Source organism: Salmo salar, chromosome ssa07, assembly GCF_905237065.1.
Source record: "Salmo salar chromosome ssa07, Ssal_v3.1, whole genome shotgun sequence".
Classification (NCBI taxonomy): domain Eukaryota; kingdom Metazoa; phylum Chordata; class Actinopteri; order Salmoniformes; family Salmonidae; genus Salmo; species Salmo salar.
Genome location: NC_059448.1, coordinates 15,842,076 through 15,861,605, shown reverse-complemented (window position 1 = coordinate 15,861,605; position 19,530 = coordinate 15,842,076). Strand labels below are relative to the sequence as shown.

The 19,530-nt window shown below is 42.7% G+C and overlaps 1 protein-coding gene across 2 annotated transcripts in view; it reads left to right on the top strand.

Annotated features, from left to right (window-relative positions):
- LOC106608656 (regulator of G-protein signaling 12) overlaps positions 1-17,655 on the top strand; it is an 80,165-nt gene extending 62,510 nt beyond the window's left edge. For both annotated transcript variants that reach the window (XM_014206742.2, XM_014206743.2), the window contains exons 11-18: positions 23-220; positions 2,572-2,645; positions 4,071-4,197; positions 4,739-4,838; positions 5,406-5,476; positions 6,016-6,112; positions 6,356-6,949; positions 16,535-17,655. In XM_014206742.2, the coding sequence (XP_014062217.2) occupies positions 23-220; positions 2,572-2,645; positions 4,071-4,197; positions 4,739-4,838; positions 5,406-5,476; positions 6,016-6,112; positions 6,356-6,949; positions 16,535-16,872 (1,599 nt within the window). In that variant the 3' untranslated portion in view covers positions 16,873-17,655. The remainder of the gene's footprint in view (positions 1-22; positions 221-2,571; positions 2,646-4,070; positions 4,198-4,738; positions 4,839-5,405; positions 5,477-6,015; positions 6,113-6,355; positions 6,950-16,534) is intronic.
- The last annotated feature ends 1,875 nt before the right edge of the window (positions 17,656-19,530 follow it).

Below are 19,530 nucleotides of genomic sequence, written 5' to 3'. Positions count from 1 at the left end.
GACTATGGTTTGTCCTGTGTAGGGGGACAATCGTCACTCAGTGCCGGTGTGGGACAGGGTGTCCTCCGCCAAGCACTGCAATGTGACCTTGCCGGATGGCTCGTGCTCCTCTGTGACCCTGCGGCCGGGAGCCACCATCAGGGAGGTGCTCCGGGTCCTCTGTCAGAAACTCTGCATCAATATGGTCGCCGTCGACCTCTTCCTGGTGGGAGGAGAGAAGGTGAGGGAAGCACACTGATTCTTACTGTACATCTCAATGTGGATTTAGAGTGACATTATCCAGATTCATTGATGTATTAAGTAGGGCTGTCAAATGATTCAAATAATGAATCGAGTTAATGGCATTATTAATCGTGATTAATCACAATTGTAGAATTTGCTCAAATTTGGCACTAAAGAAAGATTTTTCCATTTAAAAAGCAGTGCATTGCGTTACTGGTAGGGCTGTTGCAGTGACCATATTACCGCCACCGTCATATGTGATACTGTTGAGGTTGAGACTGGTGTTTTGCGGGTACTATTTAATGGAGCTGCCAGGTGAGGACTTGTGAGGCGTCGGTTTCTCAAAAATCTGCAGTTTCCAGCTACAATAGTCATTTACAACATTAACAATGTCTACACTGTATTTCTGATAAATTTTATGCTATTTCAATGGACAAAAAAGGTGCTTTTCTTTCAAAAACAAGGACATTTTTAATTGACCCCAAACTTTTGAACGGTAGTGTATGAGCCCGCAAAAAAACCTGAATTAAAATAATGATTGTGCCATTATACAATACATAGTCTAATAGCCTGCCGCATATTACTCACGGCAGAAAAACATACAAAAAACTGATTTAAGATGTCTTTGGTGTAAGATATAGTTGGTCTAGCCCAGTGGTTCCCAAACCTTTTACAGTCTCGTACCCCTTCAAACATTCAACCTCCAGCTGCATACTCCCTCTAGCACCAGGGTCAGCGCACTCTCAAATGTAGTTTTTTTGCCACAATTGTAAGCCTGCCACACACACACACTATATGATACATTTATTAAACATAAGAATGAGTGTGAGTTTTTGGCACAACCCGGCTTGTGGGAAGTGAAAAAGAGCTCTTATAGGACCAAGGCACAAATAATAATATTATAATAATCAATAATTTTGCTCTTTATTTAGCCATCTTACATATAAAAGTTTTTTTGTTCATCGGAAATTGTGAATAACTTACCACAGGTTAATGAGAAGGGTGTGCTCGAAAGGATGCACATAACTCTGCAATGTTGGGTTGTATTGATGAGAGTCTCAGTCTTAAATCATTTTCCACACACAGTTTGTGCCAATATTTAGTTTTCATGCTAGTGAGGGCATCAGTGTCTTAACAGCGTGATTTGCCAATGCAGGATACTCTGAGCGCAGCCCAATCCAAAAATCGGGCAGTGGCTTCTGATTAAATGAGGTTTTCACAGAACCGCTTGTTGCAATTTCGATTAATCAGATATTGGTAAGTGGACTGGAGGCAGGGCATGAAAGGGATAAGAATCCAGTTGTTTGTTTCATCCCTTTTGGGAAAGTACCTGCGTAAATGCGCACCCATCTCACTCAGATGCTTCGCTATATCACATTTGACATTGTCTGTAAGCTTCATTTGCACACACAAAATCATACAATGATGGAAAGACCTGTGTGTTGTCCTTGTTAACGCAGACAGAGAAGAGCTCCAACTTCTTAATTGTAGCCTCAATTTTGTCCCGCACATTGAATATAGTTGCGGAGAGTCCCTGTAATCCTAGATTCAGATCATTCAGGCGAGAAAAAACATCACCCAGATAGGCCAGTCGTGTGAGAAACTCATCATAATGCAAGCGGTCAGACAAGTGAAAATTATGGTCAGTAAAGAAAACTTTAAGCTCGTCTCTCAATTATTATTTTTTTTGTCAATACTTTGCCCCTTGATAACCAGCGCACTTCTGTATGTTGTAAAAGTGTTACATGGTCGCTGCCCATATCATTGCATAGTGCAGAAAATACACAAGAGTTCAGGGGCCTTGCTTTAACAAAGTTAACAATTATCACTGTAGTGTCCAAAACATCTTTCAAGCTGTCAGGCATTCCTTTGGCAGCAAGACCCTCTCGGTGGATGCTGCAGTGTACCCAAGTGGCGTCGGGAGCAACTGCTTGCACCCGCGTTACCACTCTGCCCCTGAACAAGGCACTTAACCCACTGTTCCCCGGTAGGCCGTAATTGTAAATAAGAATTTGTTCTTAACTGACTTGCCTAGTTAAATGAAGGTAAAAAAAAAAAAAAAAAAAATATGTAATACAAGATTTGGACTAGAGGCACACAGTCTTCAGCGATTTAGCTAAAAACGCAAGCGTTGACTGTAGCTGTGTTCCATGTTGGGTTCTGCTCCGAAAAGGTTCCGTGCGGAAACACGTGTGCTTAAAAGGTTCCGTGCAGTGAATTAATGGAGCCGATTAATGGCTTTTTGGATAAAAGCGTCTGCTAAATGGCATATATATTATTATTATATTGGTTAGGCATTGCTTCATGGCATTATGAGTAGGTTTTCATGTTGTTTTCAATTTTGTTTAGCCTTTAGTGCTGGACCAAGATTGCATGACCCTCAGCTCACGGGACCTCCGAATGGAAAAGCGCACCCTGTTCAGGTAATAGCAGATGCATCTACTGTATACACTACATGGCAGAAAAGTATGTGGACAACCATTCAAATTAGTGTATTTGACTATTTTAGCCACACCTGTTGCTGACGTGTATAAAATTGAGCACACAGCCATGCAATCTCCATAGACAAACATTGGCAGTAGAATTGCTCGTACGGAAGAGCTCAGTGACTTTCAACGTGGCACCGTCATAGGATGCCACCTTTCCAAAGTCAGTTTGTCAAATTTTTGCCCTGCTAGAGCTTCCCCGGTCAACTGTAAGTGCTGTTATTGTGAAGTGGAAATGTCTAGGAGCAACAACAGCTCAGCCGTGAAGTGGTAGGCCACACAAGCTCTCTAAACGGGACCGCCGAGTGCTGAAGTGCGTAGCTCGTAAAAATCATCAGTTCTCGGTTGCAACACTCACTGCCGAGTTCCAGACTGCCTCTGGAAGCAATGTCAGCACAAGAACTGTTCCTCAGGAGCTTCATGAAATGGGTTTCCATGGCCGAGCAGCCGCACACAAGCCTAAGATCACCATGCGCAATGCCAAGCGTCGGCTGGAGTGGTGTAAAGCTCGCCGCCATTGGACTGGAAGCGCGAGGAAACACGTTCTCTGGAGTGATGAATCATGCTTCACCATCTGGCTGTCCGACGGCGTAATCTGGGTTTGGCGGATGCCAGGAGAACGCTACCTGCCCAAATGCATAGTGCCAACTGTAAAGTTTGGTGGAGGAGGAATAATGGTCTGGGGCTGTTTTTCATGGTTCGGGCTAGGCCCCTTAGTTCCAGTCAAGGGAAATCTTAACGTTTCAGCATTCAGTGACATTATAGACAATTCTGTTCTTCCAACTTGGTGGCAACTTGGAAGGCCCTTTCCTGTTTCAGCATGACAATGCCTCTGTCCACAAAGCGAAGTCCATACAGAAATGGTTTGTCGAGATTGGTGTGGAAGAACTTGACTGGCCTGCACAGAGACCTGACCTCAACCCCATCGAACACCTTTGGGATGAATTGGAACGCCAACTGCGAGCCAGGCCTAATCGCCCTACATCAGTGCCCGACCCCACTAATGCTCTTGTCGCTCCACCAACGTTCCAACATCTAGTGAAAGCCTTCCCAGAAGAGTGGAGGCTGTTATAGCAGCAAAGGGGGGACCAACTCCATATAAGTGCCCATGATTTTGGAATGAGATGTTCGACGAGCAGGTGTCCGCACATATAATGTACCTTCTATATTATTATATCTCTATATCTCTCTCTCTATATCTCTCTCTCTCTCTCTCTCTCACATTCCACCCTTTTTATTTACCAATTTAAAATTTAAAATAACTCTTCGCACCTCCATTCTATTCTCCCAAGAGAATCTTAATGAAATCCTATGATTGGGTAAGAGAAAGTATCTGTATATTTATTTTCCCTCTATTTTTAGGCTGGACCTGGTACCCATTAATCGGTCCGTAGGCTTGAAGGCCAAACCCACCAAACCCGTTACTGAGGTGCTGCGCCCTGTCGTGGCGAAGTATGGCCTCCACCTCAACGATCTGGTGGCCAAAATAGTAAGTCTGGCTGGGTCGCCTCGAGGTTTTCTGTTTGCAGCTGTGTATCCAACCCACCCCAGCGCTTCTGTAGAGCATGACAGTGACACTGGGTGGAGTCTCATTGGCTTGGAAGGGGGAAGGAACCTCATGCTCTTCAAATGTTACTGGGTGGTTAGCTCATTCTGACTCAACCAGCCTCAGATTTTGCAGAGAGAGGGCTATAATTATGAATGACTACACTCCTGAAACATGAGGGATGAAGGGGGTAGAAAGACTCCTCCCTTTCCCCAAATCCTTGCCAGTTAGTTGCTTTATTTTTGTCCTGTGGTGTGTTTCCAAGCATTTACCCCAGTATTATACAGGAAGCTAAAGCCACATTCTAAGTAGAGCGAGGGCTTCCATGTCTTACATGGTTAATGATAGTACACAGAAGTTGAGATGATACGCTAAATGTTTGAATGACATGCTAATATGGCATCATCCTAATCTGTTGAAATGGATGGGAACATGCTAATAATGCTAGCAAGCTAACTTGCTAAAATGTTGTGTATTTTGACAGAGTGGAGAAACGGAGCCTTTAGACCTAGGGGCGGCCATATCCAGCCTCGACGGTTTGCGCATAGTGCTGGAAAGAGCGGATCCCTCTGCTTCAGGGAAAGGTAAAACCGCCACCACACCAAACTCCAAAACACAAGAGACAAGGTCAACCAACCCTGAAGAAGGTCACTGTTTCCACTCACTCCTACAGTGACCTTGCATGGTCCCAGTTTGTCTTGCCAGTGTAACCAAGCTAAGAATGTACCACAAGCTCACTCCACAGCTAGCTTGAAATGTCATCGTTTGAGCTATCCAATTGGTACCTGTTGTATAGCTCAAACGGTTTGCACGGGCAGTCTAGTTCAAGCCCAGTCAGAGGTAGGTTCAGGGAGGCAGCGCTACATGCTAAGGTAGCACACTGTCCATAGGAGTTAGCAAGACGGCACAAACAGATCTGGGACCAGGCTAACAGTGACCCACTGGCATACTCAAACCCCCAATCACCCTAAGATAGTGACTGGACAAATCCAATGGCAACATTTTTCCAATGTTGACCTTGCACTTCAGCCCATCTGTTTCCAGGAATTCAAACCACTCTTGTAATCTATGTCCTGTTTTGTTGTCCCACTTACTTCTAGTGATAATGGCTCGTTGGCTCAGATTCACCCCCATGTTGTTTTTCTCTATAGATTCCAAGTCCAAGTCAGCCTCCTTGAAAGCCCATCTGCCATCTTTGACCAGCAGGAGTCTTTCAGCAACAGTAAGGAGACTTCCTTCTTTTATCCCTGTTTCCACTTTTCTCAAGTATCCTTAAACTTCTAAATGTGCTGTCTCCGGCTCCCCTGCTATGCTGCTTCTTAACAATTTAACGTCACATAATAATTGCTCAAGTGCTCTACTCTACTTTGTTCCAAGTGGTTTCCTTGCTTGAATGCTGGCTGCAGCTGACTTGAACACTGACTGACCCCCTGCTTTGTAGTTCAGCCTCCAGGTCGCCTTTATAGTTGAGACCTGACCTTGTCCCCTAGGGATATTACATTAACTTGATTTACTAAGCATCAACGAAACAACGCGCATCAAAGAAACAACACGCATAAAAGGAACAACGTGCCTGTGTTTTATGGTTGTTTTGGGGGTTTTCCTTTACTTCTGAATATAACAGGGCAACAGGTGCAAACACTTAAACACTCACAGTGTAAGTCAATCTGTCCGGGATGTGTCGTAGTGGTGTTAGTACAGGGCATGCACAGCTTCCTCCCTCCCCCTTAATGGAGTGCGTTGTTATTGTTGCGTCTGCAGGGAGATGACAGGTCATCAGGAAAGGCAAGCGGACCAGACCCGTCGCTTCCTACGGAAAAGAGAAAACCGAAAAAGATTAATATAGATGAAGCTGAAGGTAAATCATCCCCCTCTCTTTCTACTCTGTGGTGGCTTCTCTGAGCTTTGCTTCGCTGCGTCACCAACACCATCTCTTTGGCATCATTCAAAGGAGCCTTCAACCTTCACAGTTATCTCTCAGTGCAGCGTGGGGCTGTGTACTGTACACGTTAAACTAACTAATCCCCTTTTTATCTGACCTGTTTCCTTGTTCTTGGGGAGGGTTTTAGGAATAGGAAGTAACTGCTTTCTCTCTCTTTAGAATTCTTCGAGCTCCTGAGCCGGGCACAGAGCAGCCGGAGAAATGCCCAGAGAGGCCTCCTGAACAAAGAGGACCTGGAGTTACCTGACTTCCTGCGGTTAACCACCTGCTCCCCCTCCACTGCCTCCCTAGGCGCGACTTGCTCCACCCCCACCTCCATCAAACAGGGCCAGGGGGCAGGCAGGGTGAACGGGATGGGCGGCACCCCCGCCCGGGGTCCCCTCAACGCCAGCCTGCGCTCCGAGAGCCTGGACTCCTCCCTCAGCAGTGCCAACGGACACTCCCACTCCGCTGTCGGGCGCAGGGCACTGCCCCCAGCCCGCCACCCAATACCCACCTTCGGCGCCACCCTCTCCCCCATCCCCCGCCTCTTGGAGGCTAGAGGCCCGGGCCTCAGAACGCTGGAGGAAGACACCCATGATGACCTGACTCTAGTGGGAGAGGGGGACATCAACAGCCCCAACAGCACCCTTCTGCCTCCCTCGCCGATGCCGCTGTCCCACGAGGCCAGCCTGCCCGGGGCTAACTTCACCCCTCCTGCGCCCTGCGCCCAAACCTCCCAGGATGGATGTGGGAATGGCCAGCCCAGCTCAGGTATTTCCACATTGTGACTATGTATTAGTGTGTTGGTGTGTGTGTGTGTATATGTGTTTGTGTATGTGTGAGAGATGGAGAGTGTGTGATCGTGTGTGTCTGAGGGTGACCTGACTTCCAATGACAACTCATTTTATACTGACTTCAATGCACTTTATGTACAACTGCTCTCTCAGTTGTACCCCAATCATTTTTACTCCTTTGAATACTTTCTAATAAACATAGATAGCATTGTTTGTGGTCACTTTCAATAGTAAGTTGAGTTCAATTGTAAATAGTGATGTATATATTTAGAAATGAATGACATTTACATTGGAATACCACTGAACTGATGGGTTTTACAACCTAACTGAGATTTGAGGTGATAGTAAACCGTAGAAAGTTTCCTATTGTTGTACCTCAGAGTATATGAGGATACAGATTTGACCCAGGTGAATAAACTCTCATTATACATTCATAATGCTTTAATGGTCAAAATGACAATTGTCATTACAATCCATGAAAAATAGTCCTACTATAATTTCACAGCAACCAATTCTAGCAAGCTACAATTACTATGCAGGTGTGAATTGTTTGGTTTGATTGACTGTAATAGAAAACCTGAAAGATTGCCATGAGTCACAGCCAGCATTCATGTCAGTCAATAAAAGCTCTCTGCTTGCATTGTGAGTTTATAATTGGTGTGTAGTTCTCTGCCCACTACACAGCTACAGACAAGATAAAACTAAACCAAAGAGTTCTGAAATTGTTATTTGAAAAGATGATCATGTACTTTGTATTATTTGTATTGAATTATTTGAATTGAAAAGCTGTATTTTCTTCCATCCCATCATCTAATGCAATGCAATTCAACAATGCCAATAAGTATTTCACTCTGGTTTTAAAATTCAATTCAATATATAGAGAAAGAAAACTAAAATTGTTTTTTTTCTTCACAAAATGGTGATAATTATAGACAGTGATGATAGAGCTAGTTTAACATGAACGGTATCATTGTTGAATTGCATGTCACACTCTGTTTGGAATCATCCTCTCCTTCTGTGGATGCCTGTTGTAGATAATCATGAACATTCATTCTGTATCTGTGTTTGATTAGATCTAATAAATGTTAGACCTGGAATCACATCGTCTGTCTTTTTACACGTTTGTAATCTCAAATTCAGTTACTACTCCATGTCTCCTCTTCACCAACTTTCCCCAACACGACCTACATCGCTTTCATTTAGTTTGTCTTCCACCTCCTTCTCCCTGTCCTGTTCATGCATGCTAGCTGCTTTGTCTGTGCACTTCTGAGAAGTTTGTGGCGTCTGTGTCTGGGTAATTCAGATTTTTTGGTTGTGTTTGTGTGTAATTCTGATTGTTGTGTCTGTGTGAAGGGGTCATTCGGTGTTGTGTTTGTGTGTAATTCTGATTGTTGTGTCTGTGTGAAGGGGTCATTCGATGTTGTGTTTGTGTGTAATTCTGATTGTTGTGTCTGTGTGAAGGGGTCATTCGGTGTTGTGTTTGTGTGTAATTCTGATTGTTGTGTCTGTGTGAGAGGGTCATTCGATGTTGTGTTTGTGTGTAATTCTGATTGTTGTGTCTGTGTGAAGGGGTCATTCGGTGTTGTGTTTGTGTGTAATTCTGATTGTTGTGTCTGTGTGAGAGGGTCATTCGATGTTGTGTTTGTGTGTAATTCTGATTTGTTGTGTCTTCTGAGGGATTGCAACATTTCTGTAACTTTCCCAAAATGCCCAGATTTTCCAGAACTCCTGGTTGGAAGATTATTTCCTCTTGATTCCAGGAATCTTCCAACCAGTTCTGGAAAAAAATGTATTTACTGTAATGTACCTCATCTAATGCTTTTAGTATGAGCCGTGTATATCTGTATCACTCCTGGATTTTATTTCCCATACCCCCTAGCCACTGGTCAGTTTCTCGTTCTCCACTATATACAGTAGGACCTTTAAGTGAGGTTGATAGTCATGGTGATCCAGAGAAGTTGGTGAATGCAGTCAACTAACTTCTGATAATTGCAGTTTTAGAGTTCCAAATGATTTTGTTGCTCCTGATAACGGCATGCTCTGATTGAATGCACGCTGCCACAACAGTCCCAAATGAATCTAGTTTCACCTGTTCAAACACCTATTAAAATAATAACAACACACTTTGAAATCCCAATTTAAAAGTGAGCCTTATCCAGCTGTGCTGTTTGAAGAACTGTACAGCTAAAAAAAATCTATCAAGAAGCAAGACGGCTAGAATTACATAAGGTGTTTACATGTCTCAGCTCATCTATTTAGTATGTATTATGATCCCCATTAGCTGTTGCCAAGGCAGCAGCTACTCTTCCTGGGTCCAAACAGGATTTAAACAATTACATCACAACAAAACAAAACAACAGCCTACGTCATAAATAAAACAATACATCATACAGGACATTATTACTCTCTAATTACAAATGTACAATACTACAATACAGCAATATTACAATGTGTTTGTTTGTAGAGTGTCTGTGTGTGTCTCTCTTTACTGTCCGTGTTTTGAGGTGAGGTTTTATGTAAAAAAAAAAAAAGATTTATCTGCTCACTTGAATTACTACGTAGAGGCATGTAGTCATGGCTCTACGTAGTACTGTGCGTTTTCCCAGAGTCTGTTCTGGACATGGGGACTGTGAAGAGACCCCTGGTGGTATGCCTTGTGCGGTATGTATGGGTGTCTGAGTTGTGTGTTAGCAGTTTGAATAGACAGTTCGTGATTTCAACGTGTCAATACCTCTCACAAAGACAAGTAATGATGCAGTCAATCTCTCCTCTACTTTGAGCCAGGAGAGATTGACATGCATGTTATTGATATTAGCCCTCCGAGTACATTTAAGGGCCAGCCGTGCTGCTCTGTTCTGGGCCAACTGTAATTTGCCTATGCCCTTCTTTGTGTCACTTGACCATATAACTGGGCAGTAGTCCAGGTGTGATAAAACTAGGGCCTGTAGGGCGTATTTTGTTGATTATGATGTCAAGAAAGCAGAGCAACGACCTATATGTTTTGACCTATATGTTTTGACTTATATGTTTTGACCATGCCAGTTTACAATCAAGGGTTATACCCAGCAGTCTCCTAAACTTGCTCAATTGCCACTTTATTCATTACAAGATTTAGATGAGGTTTAGGGTTTAGAAAATGATTTGTCCCAAATAAAATGCTTAAAGTTTTTTTTAAATATATTTATTTATATTTATTTATTCTAAAACTGACTGCAGCTCTTTGGTAAGTGTTGCAGTGATTTCACTTGCTGTGGTAGCTGACGTGTATAATGTTGAGTCATCAGCGTACATAAACACACAGACTTTACTTAATGCTAGTGGTAGGTCATTAGTAAAAATAGAAAAAAGTAAGGGGCCAAGATGGATACCTTGAGGTATGCCAAACTATACCTGGTTTACATTAGAGGCTTCCATTAAATAACACCCTCTGTGTTCTGTTAGACAGGAAACTCTTGAAACATGATATGGCAGAGGATATAAAGCAAAAAAGTGTTTTCAGCATCTGACCTGGGTTCAAATAGCATTCATTTTGTTTCAAATACTTAAGCATGCACTTGATCAAACTTGTCTGATGCAATGGAACCAATGGAATAGTCCCCAAAGTGCAAACCAATGGAATAGTCTTCTGAAGTGCATCCATTATAGCACTCCAGGCAGGCTCAATCAAAACATTTAAGTATTTGAATGAAAACAAATTATGTTTAACCCATGCCTGCAGCTCAAAGGGTGGCACACTTCAAAGTACACCGAGTCCATCACTCCGGAGGACACGACGTGTCTAGCCCTGACCTTTTCTAAATGGCTCTGTCAATAGATATCTGTAAGGTGATATGTGTACACAAGATGATACGAGTGGGTAGAATCAGACTCACAGAGTCTCTCTCTGCTTGTCTTTTCTGGTTACTAAGCGCATCAGCCTGATTCTGCCACATTAGGAACCATGGTAACAGGTCCGCCTTGCATTAGTTGACTGTGCTGCTGCAGAGAGAAACTGTTGCTATTTTTGTGGGCGGGGGGTGTTCTTTTTCTGTCTCTGTTCTCTCAAACTCTCGCTCTCACTCACTCACTGCCCGCTCCAAGCTAAACAGAAAGTCCCTGCCTGAAAATGCATAGAATTTTTGTTCTTTATTATGCATGCAGTATTTATGTTCTGTTCTTTACCTGTGCCTTGCGGAATGCTCTTGCTTGCACGACAGCCAGTACGCATCTGTATGCATGACAGCCAGTACGCATCTGTATGCACGACAGCTAGTATGCATCTGTATGCACGGAGGAACGCGGCATGCACACAATTAGTGACAGTACATCTGAAAGGTACCATTTTTCTGTCACATTATGATGGCCTGGAATGAATTACCTTTGACCTTTAAAAAAGACAAATTGACACATCATCAGAGAGAAATAATTGTATGCAGTGCATCAAGCACATTTCTGAGTAAACTCAAATAATTAGATGTTGTATCATTCATTTACATATAAATGCAATCATCTCGCACTTCAGTCAATCAAACTACTGTCTTCTTAATAATCAGTGGGATGAGTAGAAATGAAATCATTTCTCTGTTAGTTTATGTTATGGCTACTCTCAAGACTCCCATCCTCTGCTGGAGAAAGTGTTTTCCACAGGTTAACAGACGCCATATATTACAAACCAAAGGATTCATCTAAGTAGGAGCCAAGGGTTTATGTTCCCTGGAGTTTACTTATTAGAGTTGGAACGGAGTAGCAGTGGAATGAAGTTCACCTCCACTTTGGCTTAGATGTTAATTAACTAATATCTGTTCAAGTTTTGGGCTCCCGAGTGGCGCAGTGGTGTAAGACACTGCATTTCAGTGCAAGAGTGTGCTGCCCTATGGGCGCACTGCAGTACCTGGTTCGTATCCAGGCTGCATCACATCTGGCCGTGATTGGGGGTCCCATAGGGCGGCGCACAATTGGCCCAGCTTCGCCTGGGTAGTACGTCATTGTAAATAAGAATTTGTTCTTAGCTGGCTTGCCTAGTTAAATAAAGGTAAAAAAAATAGGATGAAAAAGCTAGTGATGTTCTCATACAAACACAGAAACCCCAGCTGTAACTCAAACATATGTCCCAGTTAAAGCAACCTCTTCCAGCTGTTTCTGACTACAGGTAGGCCCTAATATTTGTGTTTTTAAACTGAGGGGTTTTGGCAAATGTAACTAATGCCAATAAGGGTGGTTTTGGGTAGACTGGTCCCAGATCTGTCGTCTCCTCCTATAACCTGGTCCCAGATCTGTTGTCTCCCCCTATAACCTGATCCCAGATCTGTTTGTGCTCTTGCCAACTCCATTCTTGTCATTGTCCAGCCAAACATGCTTGCATGACAATGAGTGTGACAGGGAGTTGGCATGATAGCATCAACAGACTGGCACTCAGACAGAGAGATTCTGTGGTCCGCTCCTATAGGATATCCCAATTCAATCCCTGACTACGGCATTAATGTAAACTTATGATGAAAAACAAAACACTCAGGTCTGCTAGGGTCACTCCACCTAACATATGAAATAACAATCAATTTGACCTCATGATTGTGCTTTGTTGAGATACATTTACCGTTGTAATATCTCAAATACACTGTATAATCTGATGGGTATCTTAATAATGTGTTTCCTTTCCATGTCAAATCAAATGAGGGTTGCGCAGCTGGTCAGATAAACTTGAATTGGTCAGATTAACATGTATTGGTCATTATTTGTTTAATTCTTTATTTTTGCCCACTAGAGGGCGACAGTATATAGTATAACTGTTCCTCCTCCACCATTTAAGGCATTAATAACCTCATCTACCATACTAGGGCTTTTGAGGATAAGCTCAGAACTGTTCAGTTTTCTAGTCATAGTAAAGAACCAATGCATAACATTTGACGCCGTGGATTGGTTATCATATTTTTACTGTATTTATCAGAGCAAGTGCATTTTTTAAAAAGGACCCATTTCACTGTTAGTTTACACCTGTTGTTTACGAAGCATGTGACAAATACATTTTGATTTGATTTGTATAGTGATTGGTCCTGATTCTAAGACTTTGTGATATCATTGGCCTCTCACACAAACGTTTTCATAAATGGGACTTATTTGTCATTGCTCATATCCACAATTTAGAACGGCTTTTATACTTTCAAATGCAATCAACCACTTAGGCACAGGGCTTAGCGTTCAACCCACTGCACCATAACAACAAAATGAAAAGGTGACAATCGTAATACCGGCAAAAAATAAACGTCAATAGCTTCAAATGATTGAGAATTCTGTGAACCCTGTGTGCCTGAGGGCATGCCTGTGTGCCTGAGGGACGTGGTGGCTCGAACGTTCTTTCATCTCGCTTTAGAGTTCACTGGCTGCGTCCCAAATGGCAACCTATTCTCCATATAGTGCCCTGGTCAAAAGCATTCCACTATGTAGGGAACATTGGGAAGCAGTCTGGCTGACACACCTGTAAGCTGGATTCGCCTGACCCTCAGTCTGTCTTATCATCAATCTGGCAGCAACCAGGGGGCTTTGGGGCTGATCTCAGCCAGTCTGAGCTGTGCGGCTGGTTCTGTTCCAAACTGGCCCTGGGGAGAGCTGGTCTGTCTGGGCTAGTCTGATGCCCTAGGACTTTGACAGAAGACACCTGACAGACAGCCAGCAGGCTCATGTTAACAGCAGTGCTAAGACAAGAATTACACCTCTTAGCTCAACTCTTTAATGAGAGCTAGACGTTTATTCCAAACCACTTCAATCGCTCAATATACTTACTTATAATTCCCACTGTAATAATTTGATGTTGACTATTATTTGAAGTAGCTTCATGAGACAATTTTGAGCACATAAACTTTTTAAGTAGGCCTACGCTTGGCAAAGAGGTCGCTGTGTGTGTTCAGCTGTGAGAATGGGAACGACGTGGAGATTGTGTTTCTAATACTGCATCGATTCTGTGAATCAGAGGCGTAGGAGCTCAGAGGGTGTATGTGTTGGAGTCACTTAGACCTTTTGTTTAAGGGCCACAGGAGGGACGAGGATAAATATTACTCATTGGAACTGTAATATCACAGTTACAGATGGAGCATCATCATTTGTTTCACTACTGGATTGGTTTCATAAATCAACTATCTTCTCACTCTTGAACCCTCATTTCCTTTGTAGGAACATTCTCAGCAACAAGAGTGATCAAATTAAGATCCTACATCTGTAGCTTTGGACTCGACTCACACTCTCTCAGTATCATGGAGATGTGTTACAGCAGAACTGAATGAGTCAGCGAACCAATTCTTCTAATGTGATGTCTCATTACGTACACTGGCTTCAGTGCAGATATTCTTTCTCCATCTGTGATAGTCACTCTTGTCAACACTTGTCAAGATAAAAATACAGCTAAGAAAACTCACTGAAATGTGCCATGGCCATAGTGACACAGCTCCATTCTGACTACAGACTTCAATCTGGATCCAAAAATGCACCTTTGATAAAGTTCTGTGTTATGTACCTCTGTTTGACAGTGTATCATCATATCAATGCAACACTGCTCAGTTTTTGCACAAGTGCCACGTTTGGTTGACATCCAACACGTCTAGACCATAGTAGTCGAGTGTACACAGTGGACCTAATGAATAACCAATAAGTTAAACAGTGTCAGTTTGTTATTTTGAAGCTAAGCAGACAAGCTGAAAGGCACGCATAGTTCTTGTTATGGTTGAGATGGTTTCATGTTGTTAGATCATAGTGCGCAATGATCTGAACTGGTCCTGGACCAGAAGCCATCAAGCCAAAATACTCTGAGCCTGATGCTTTGTCACCTACGGGTCACTGCTCTGAGATCAGCTCAATGGACAAACTGCATTTCAAGGGTCAGAGCTCCATCATAATGGAGACGGAAAAAGCTCTTCCGGAGGGTTTCTTAAAAGGTTGTGTCTGGATTTTCTCCCCTCCCCCTTGGTTCCGCTGTTCACTCTTTTTGTCCTCTACCATCAAAAAAGGGCGTATGTCAAGACAACCCACTGGGCACAGATGTCAATTCAGCATCTATTCCACGTTGGTTCAATGTTATTTCATTGAAATGAAGTTGATTCAACCAGTGTTTGCTCAGTGGAGAAGCGCTGGTGGCCCTATGACTCTGTTTTACACTGATTATAACATGGATGATCAGATCCTCTGAAAGACTTTGTATATTAGACAAGGGAGGTGTTAGACAAGTCATACCACATGCACTGCAGTAAACCGTCAGTGAATCATTAGCAACAGTTTTGGGGAAGCTATACTAAAGCTACCCTTAATGAAAACATAGTTTACTTAACTGAAGTTACTTTGAAAAAGTAGTCCACTACATCCAAACTACTTTGTGAAAAATTGTCATTTGTAAATCTGAATTGTCATCGACTACAAACTGCAAGAACAGTTCACTTTGGGCTCATCTGTTAACAGAAAGTAATTTAGCCTATTAAACTCAAAAACAATTTGTTTCAAGTGACAATGTATTATTGTGTCATCTATATATCACTTATGTATTATTTTCTTGGTAGTGTTTAGTTCAGTAGTTTGCTAAACTGCTACATGGCTAAAAAGTTGTTAACTACTGAAAACACTACTGAGATTGGAATTTAGTTCAACTACCACCAAGCATCTGCAAATTGTTCAGTTCAATTACTAGTTGAACTACATGTAGTTTAGGCCGTCATTGTAAATAAGAATTTGTTCTTAACTGACTTGCCTAGTTAAATAAAGGTTAAATTAAAAAAATATAGATATTCCACGCTTTCATTGGGAACAACATATGATCCATCTTCATATCTGTAAATGTACCATTACAGTATTATGATTGGCTTTGTGTTTGGCTGTTGTTCAAATTCCACCCAATAAACATGCCTACCTTTATAATTCCAGCATGGAAGCCTCTCTCGTTTGTCATTTTGATTTCTGTATGGTAAGGAGTCATATGTTGAAGGATTCAATTAAAGGGTCAATCTGGGATTTCAAACAGCCCCACCCGATGGGGCTATGTTAGAAGAACTAAACTCACGAGGCATTTCTAAGTTATATTCTTCAAGAATCAATGGCTATATACTACCGTTCAAAAGTTTGGGGTCACTTAGAAATGTCCTTGTTTTTGAAAGAAAAGCCATTTCTTTGTCCGTTAAAATAACATCAAATTGATCAAAAATACAGTGTAGACATTGTTAATGTTGTAAATAACTATTGTAGCTGGAAACGGTAGAAGTTGATTCAACACTGATTAGCAATTATATTAACCCATTCATGGTAGATTAGAGGCCTCAAGGCTGTGGAGTATTGGTACTTATCCTCTTTGTTGACCACTGTGGCGAATACTTCAGCTGGAACACAGTTGGAGAATCTCAATTGCATACTCCTCGCGTCCTCTCTCCTCGCCGCCTTCTCAAAACCCATTGGATGGGAAAGCCAGAGGTCCCGCCCCTCTGACCTTCTCCCCCAATAGGTTTTTGAGGAGGCGAGGAGAGAGGAGAGAGGACTCTAGGAGAATGCAATTGGGATTCTTCCAATGGCACATCCTTCCATTACTAATTCTCCCATCTCTCCCTTCCTTACCCAGAGAGAAGAAAAAGAGCATGTGCTCTTGACCGCTCCCACAAGAGGGCGCCTTGTCTTGGAACACTCCGCTCTCAGCCTGCCCTGCAGGAGGTGATGGACGTGGAGGGAGTGTGTCTAGAGGAGGGGGAGGAGGAGGGGGAGGAGAGAGATAAGGTGGGGGAGGTCACCATCATCCGGGGAGAAGACTCCGAGCTCAACCTCAGTTTCCAAGGGTATGCCACTGAGCTCCGGCAGTGCCAAAGCCGGATGAAGACCTCCCAGGTGCCCCTCAACGCCCGCGACCAATCAGAGGGGATCCAAGACTCTAACACTGACATGTACAAGGCCACAATCGTGTGAGTTCTGAGGCTGAGCAACCTTCACCAGCACTTTCCAAGCTTGAGTCACTGTCTGTTCAAACTGGAGCTTACTTGACAAATGAGGGACTTTAACCGTAAAAAGCTATTGATTTTCACTCCAGAACTGATAGAATGTATAATAATTGTTTTGGTGAAATATATTGTATTATTTAACATTACTCTGGTGTGTGTTTAGTGGGTATACATGAAAAGAAAATGAATTGCCAGTTCAGATTGATGAACAATTTTGGTAATAAACTACTGTTTGGGAATTTATCAAGGGATAGGCGACCTTGTTTAAAACATGGTTGCTGATACTGTAGGTACTGCAAGGCAGGGGATATAGAACTTAACCTCTTTCAGGTAGAGGAGAAGATAGGATTCACAAATTGTGGGAACAATGGAAACTCCTCGCAACTCTAGTACATTTTACTGCATTATTCTAGTTGGCAGGTAGCCTAGTGGTTAGAGCATTGGGCCAGTAACCGAAAGGTCGCTAGATTGAATCCCCGAGCTGACAAGGTAAACATCTGTCGTTCTGCCCCTGAACAAGGCAGTTAACCCAGTGTTCCTAGGCCGTCATTGTAAATAAGAATTTGTTCTTAACTGACTTGCCTAGTTGAAGAAAGGTAAAGTAAAAAATATATATATATTCCACGCTTTCATTGGGAACAACATCATCTTCATATCTGTAAATGTACCATTACAGTATTATGATTGGCTTTATGTTTGGCTGTTGTTCAAATTCCACCCAATAAACATGCCTACCTTTATAATTCCAGCATGGAAGCCTCTGTCGTTAGTCATTTTGATTTCTGTATGGTAAGGAGTCATATGTTGAAGGATTCAATTAAAGGGTCAATCTGGGATTTCAAACAGCCCCACCCGATGGGGCTATGTTAGAAGAACTAAACTCACGAGGCATTTCTAAGTTATATTCTTCAAGAATCAATGGCTATATACTACCGTTCAAAAGTTTGGGGTCACTTAGAAATGTCCTTGTTTTTTAAAGAGAAGCCATTTTTTGTCCATTAAAATAACATCTAATTGATAAGAAGATTTTTGTAATATCTACATAGACGTACAGAGGCCCATTATCAGCAACCATCACTCCTGTGTTCCAATGGCACGTTTTGTTAGCTAATCCAAGTTTATAATTTTAAAAGGCTAATTGATCATTAGAAAACCCTTTTGCAATTGTGTTAGCACAGCTGAAAACTGTTGTCCTGATTAAAGAAGCAATAAAACTGTGCTTCTTTAGACTAGTTGAGTATCTGGAGCATCAGCATTTGTGGGTTCGATTACAGGTTCAAAATGGCCAGAAACAAAGGTCTTTCTTCTGAAACTCGTCAGTCTATTCTTGTTCTGAGAAATGAAGGCTATTCCATGCGAGAAATTGCCAAGAAACTGAAGATCTCGTACAAAGCTGTGTACTACTCCCTTCACAGAACAGTGCAAACTGTCTCTACCCAGAGTAGAAAGAGGAGTGGGAGGCCCCGGTGCATAACTTGTGCTGACGATAACCATATATATCTAACCCTGTTTCTGTGGATCCAGTTCTTACAGTAGTTAGGAAAGAATGTAAGTTCCCATTCCATCAGGCAGAATGCATTCACCACCACTGTACCACCATCAGTTCATCCAGACCTTGGTGAGTCCAGTGTCAGTCATCTCAGATTATTGTTAGTCACTCTAGTATCCAGTGTTTTGGAGACACAAACAACCACTTCAACCACATACACACAACACAACATTGCCACACGTTTCCATTACTTAAAGAGATACCTCACTCTTGTACACTCAAAAGGGGTTTCCCAGTAATTGACTGGTTGAGGTGACACAATCACACACACATAAACACACTCACTCATAGACACATGCACACGCAAAAAGCGTGCCAGCACACGTGCACGCATGCACACACACACACAACGCTGTGTACTACTCCCTTCACAGAACATTAGAGTGTCTAGTTTGAGAAACAGACGCCTCACAAGTCCTCAACTGGCAGCTTCATCAAATAGTACCCGCAAAACACCAGTCTCAACATCAACAGTGAAGAGGCGACTCTGGGATGCTGGCCTTCTAGACAGAGTTGCAAAGAAAAAAACCATATCTCAGACTGGCCAATAAAAAGAGAAGATTAAGATGGGCAAAAGAACACAGACACTGGACAGAGGAAGATTGGAAAAAAGTGTTATGGACAGACTAATCTAAGTTTGAGGTGTTTGGATCACAAAGAAGAACATTCGTGAGACAGACAAAATGAAAAGATGCTGGAGGAGTGCTTGACGCCATCTGTCAAGCATGATGAAGGCAATGTGATGGTCTGGGGGTGCTTTGGTGGTGGTAAAGTGGGAGATTTGTACAGGGTAAAAGGGATCTTGAAGAAGGAAGGCTATCACTCCATTTTGCAACGCCATGCCATACCCTGTGGACGGCGCTTAATTGGAGCCAATTTCCTCCTACAACAGGACAATGACCCAAAGCACAGCTCCAAACTATGCAATAACTATTTAGGGAAGAAGCAGTCAACTGGTATTCTGTCTATAATGGAGTGGCCAGAGCAGTCACCGGATCTCAACCCTACTGAGCTGTTGTGGGAGCAGCTTGACCATATATGGTACGTAAGAAGTGCCCATCCAGCCAATCCAACTTG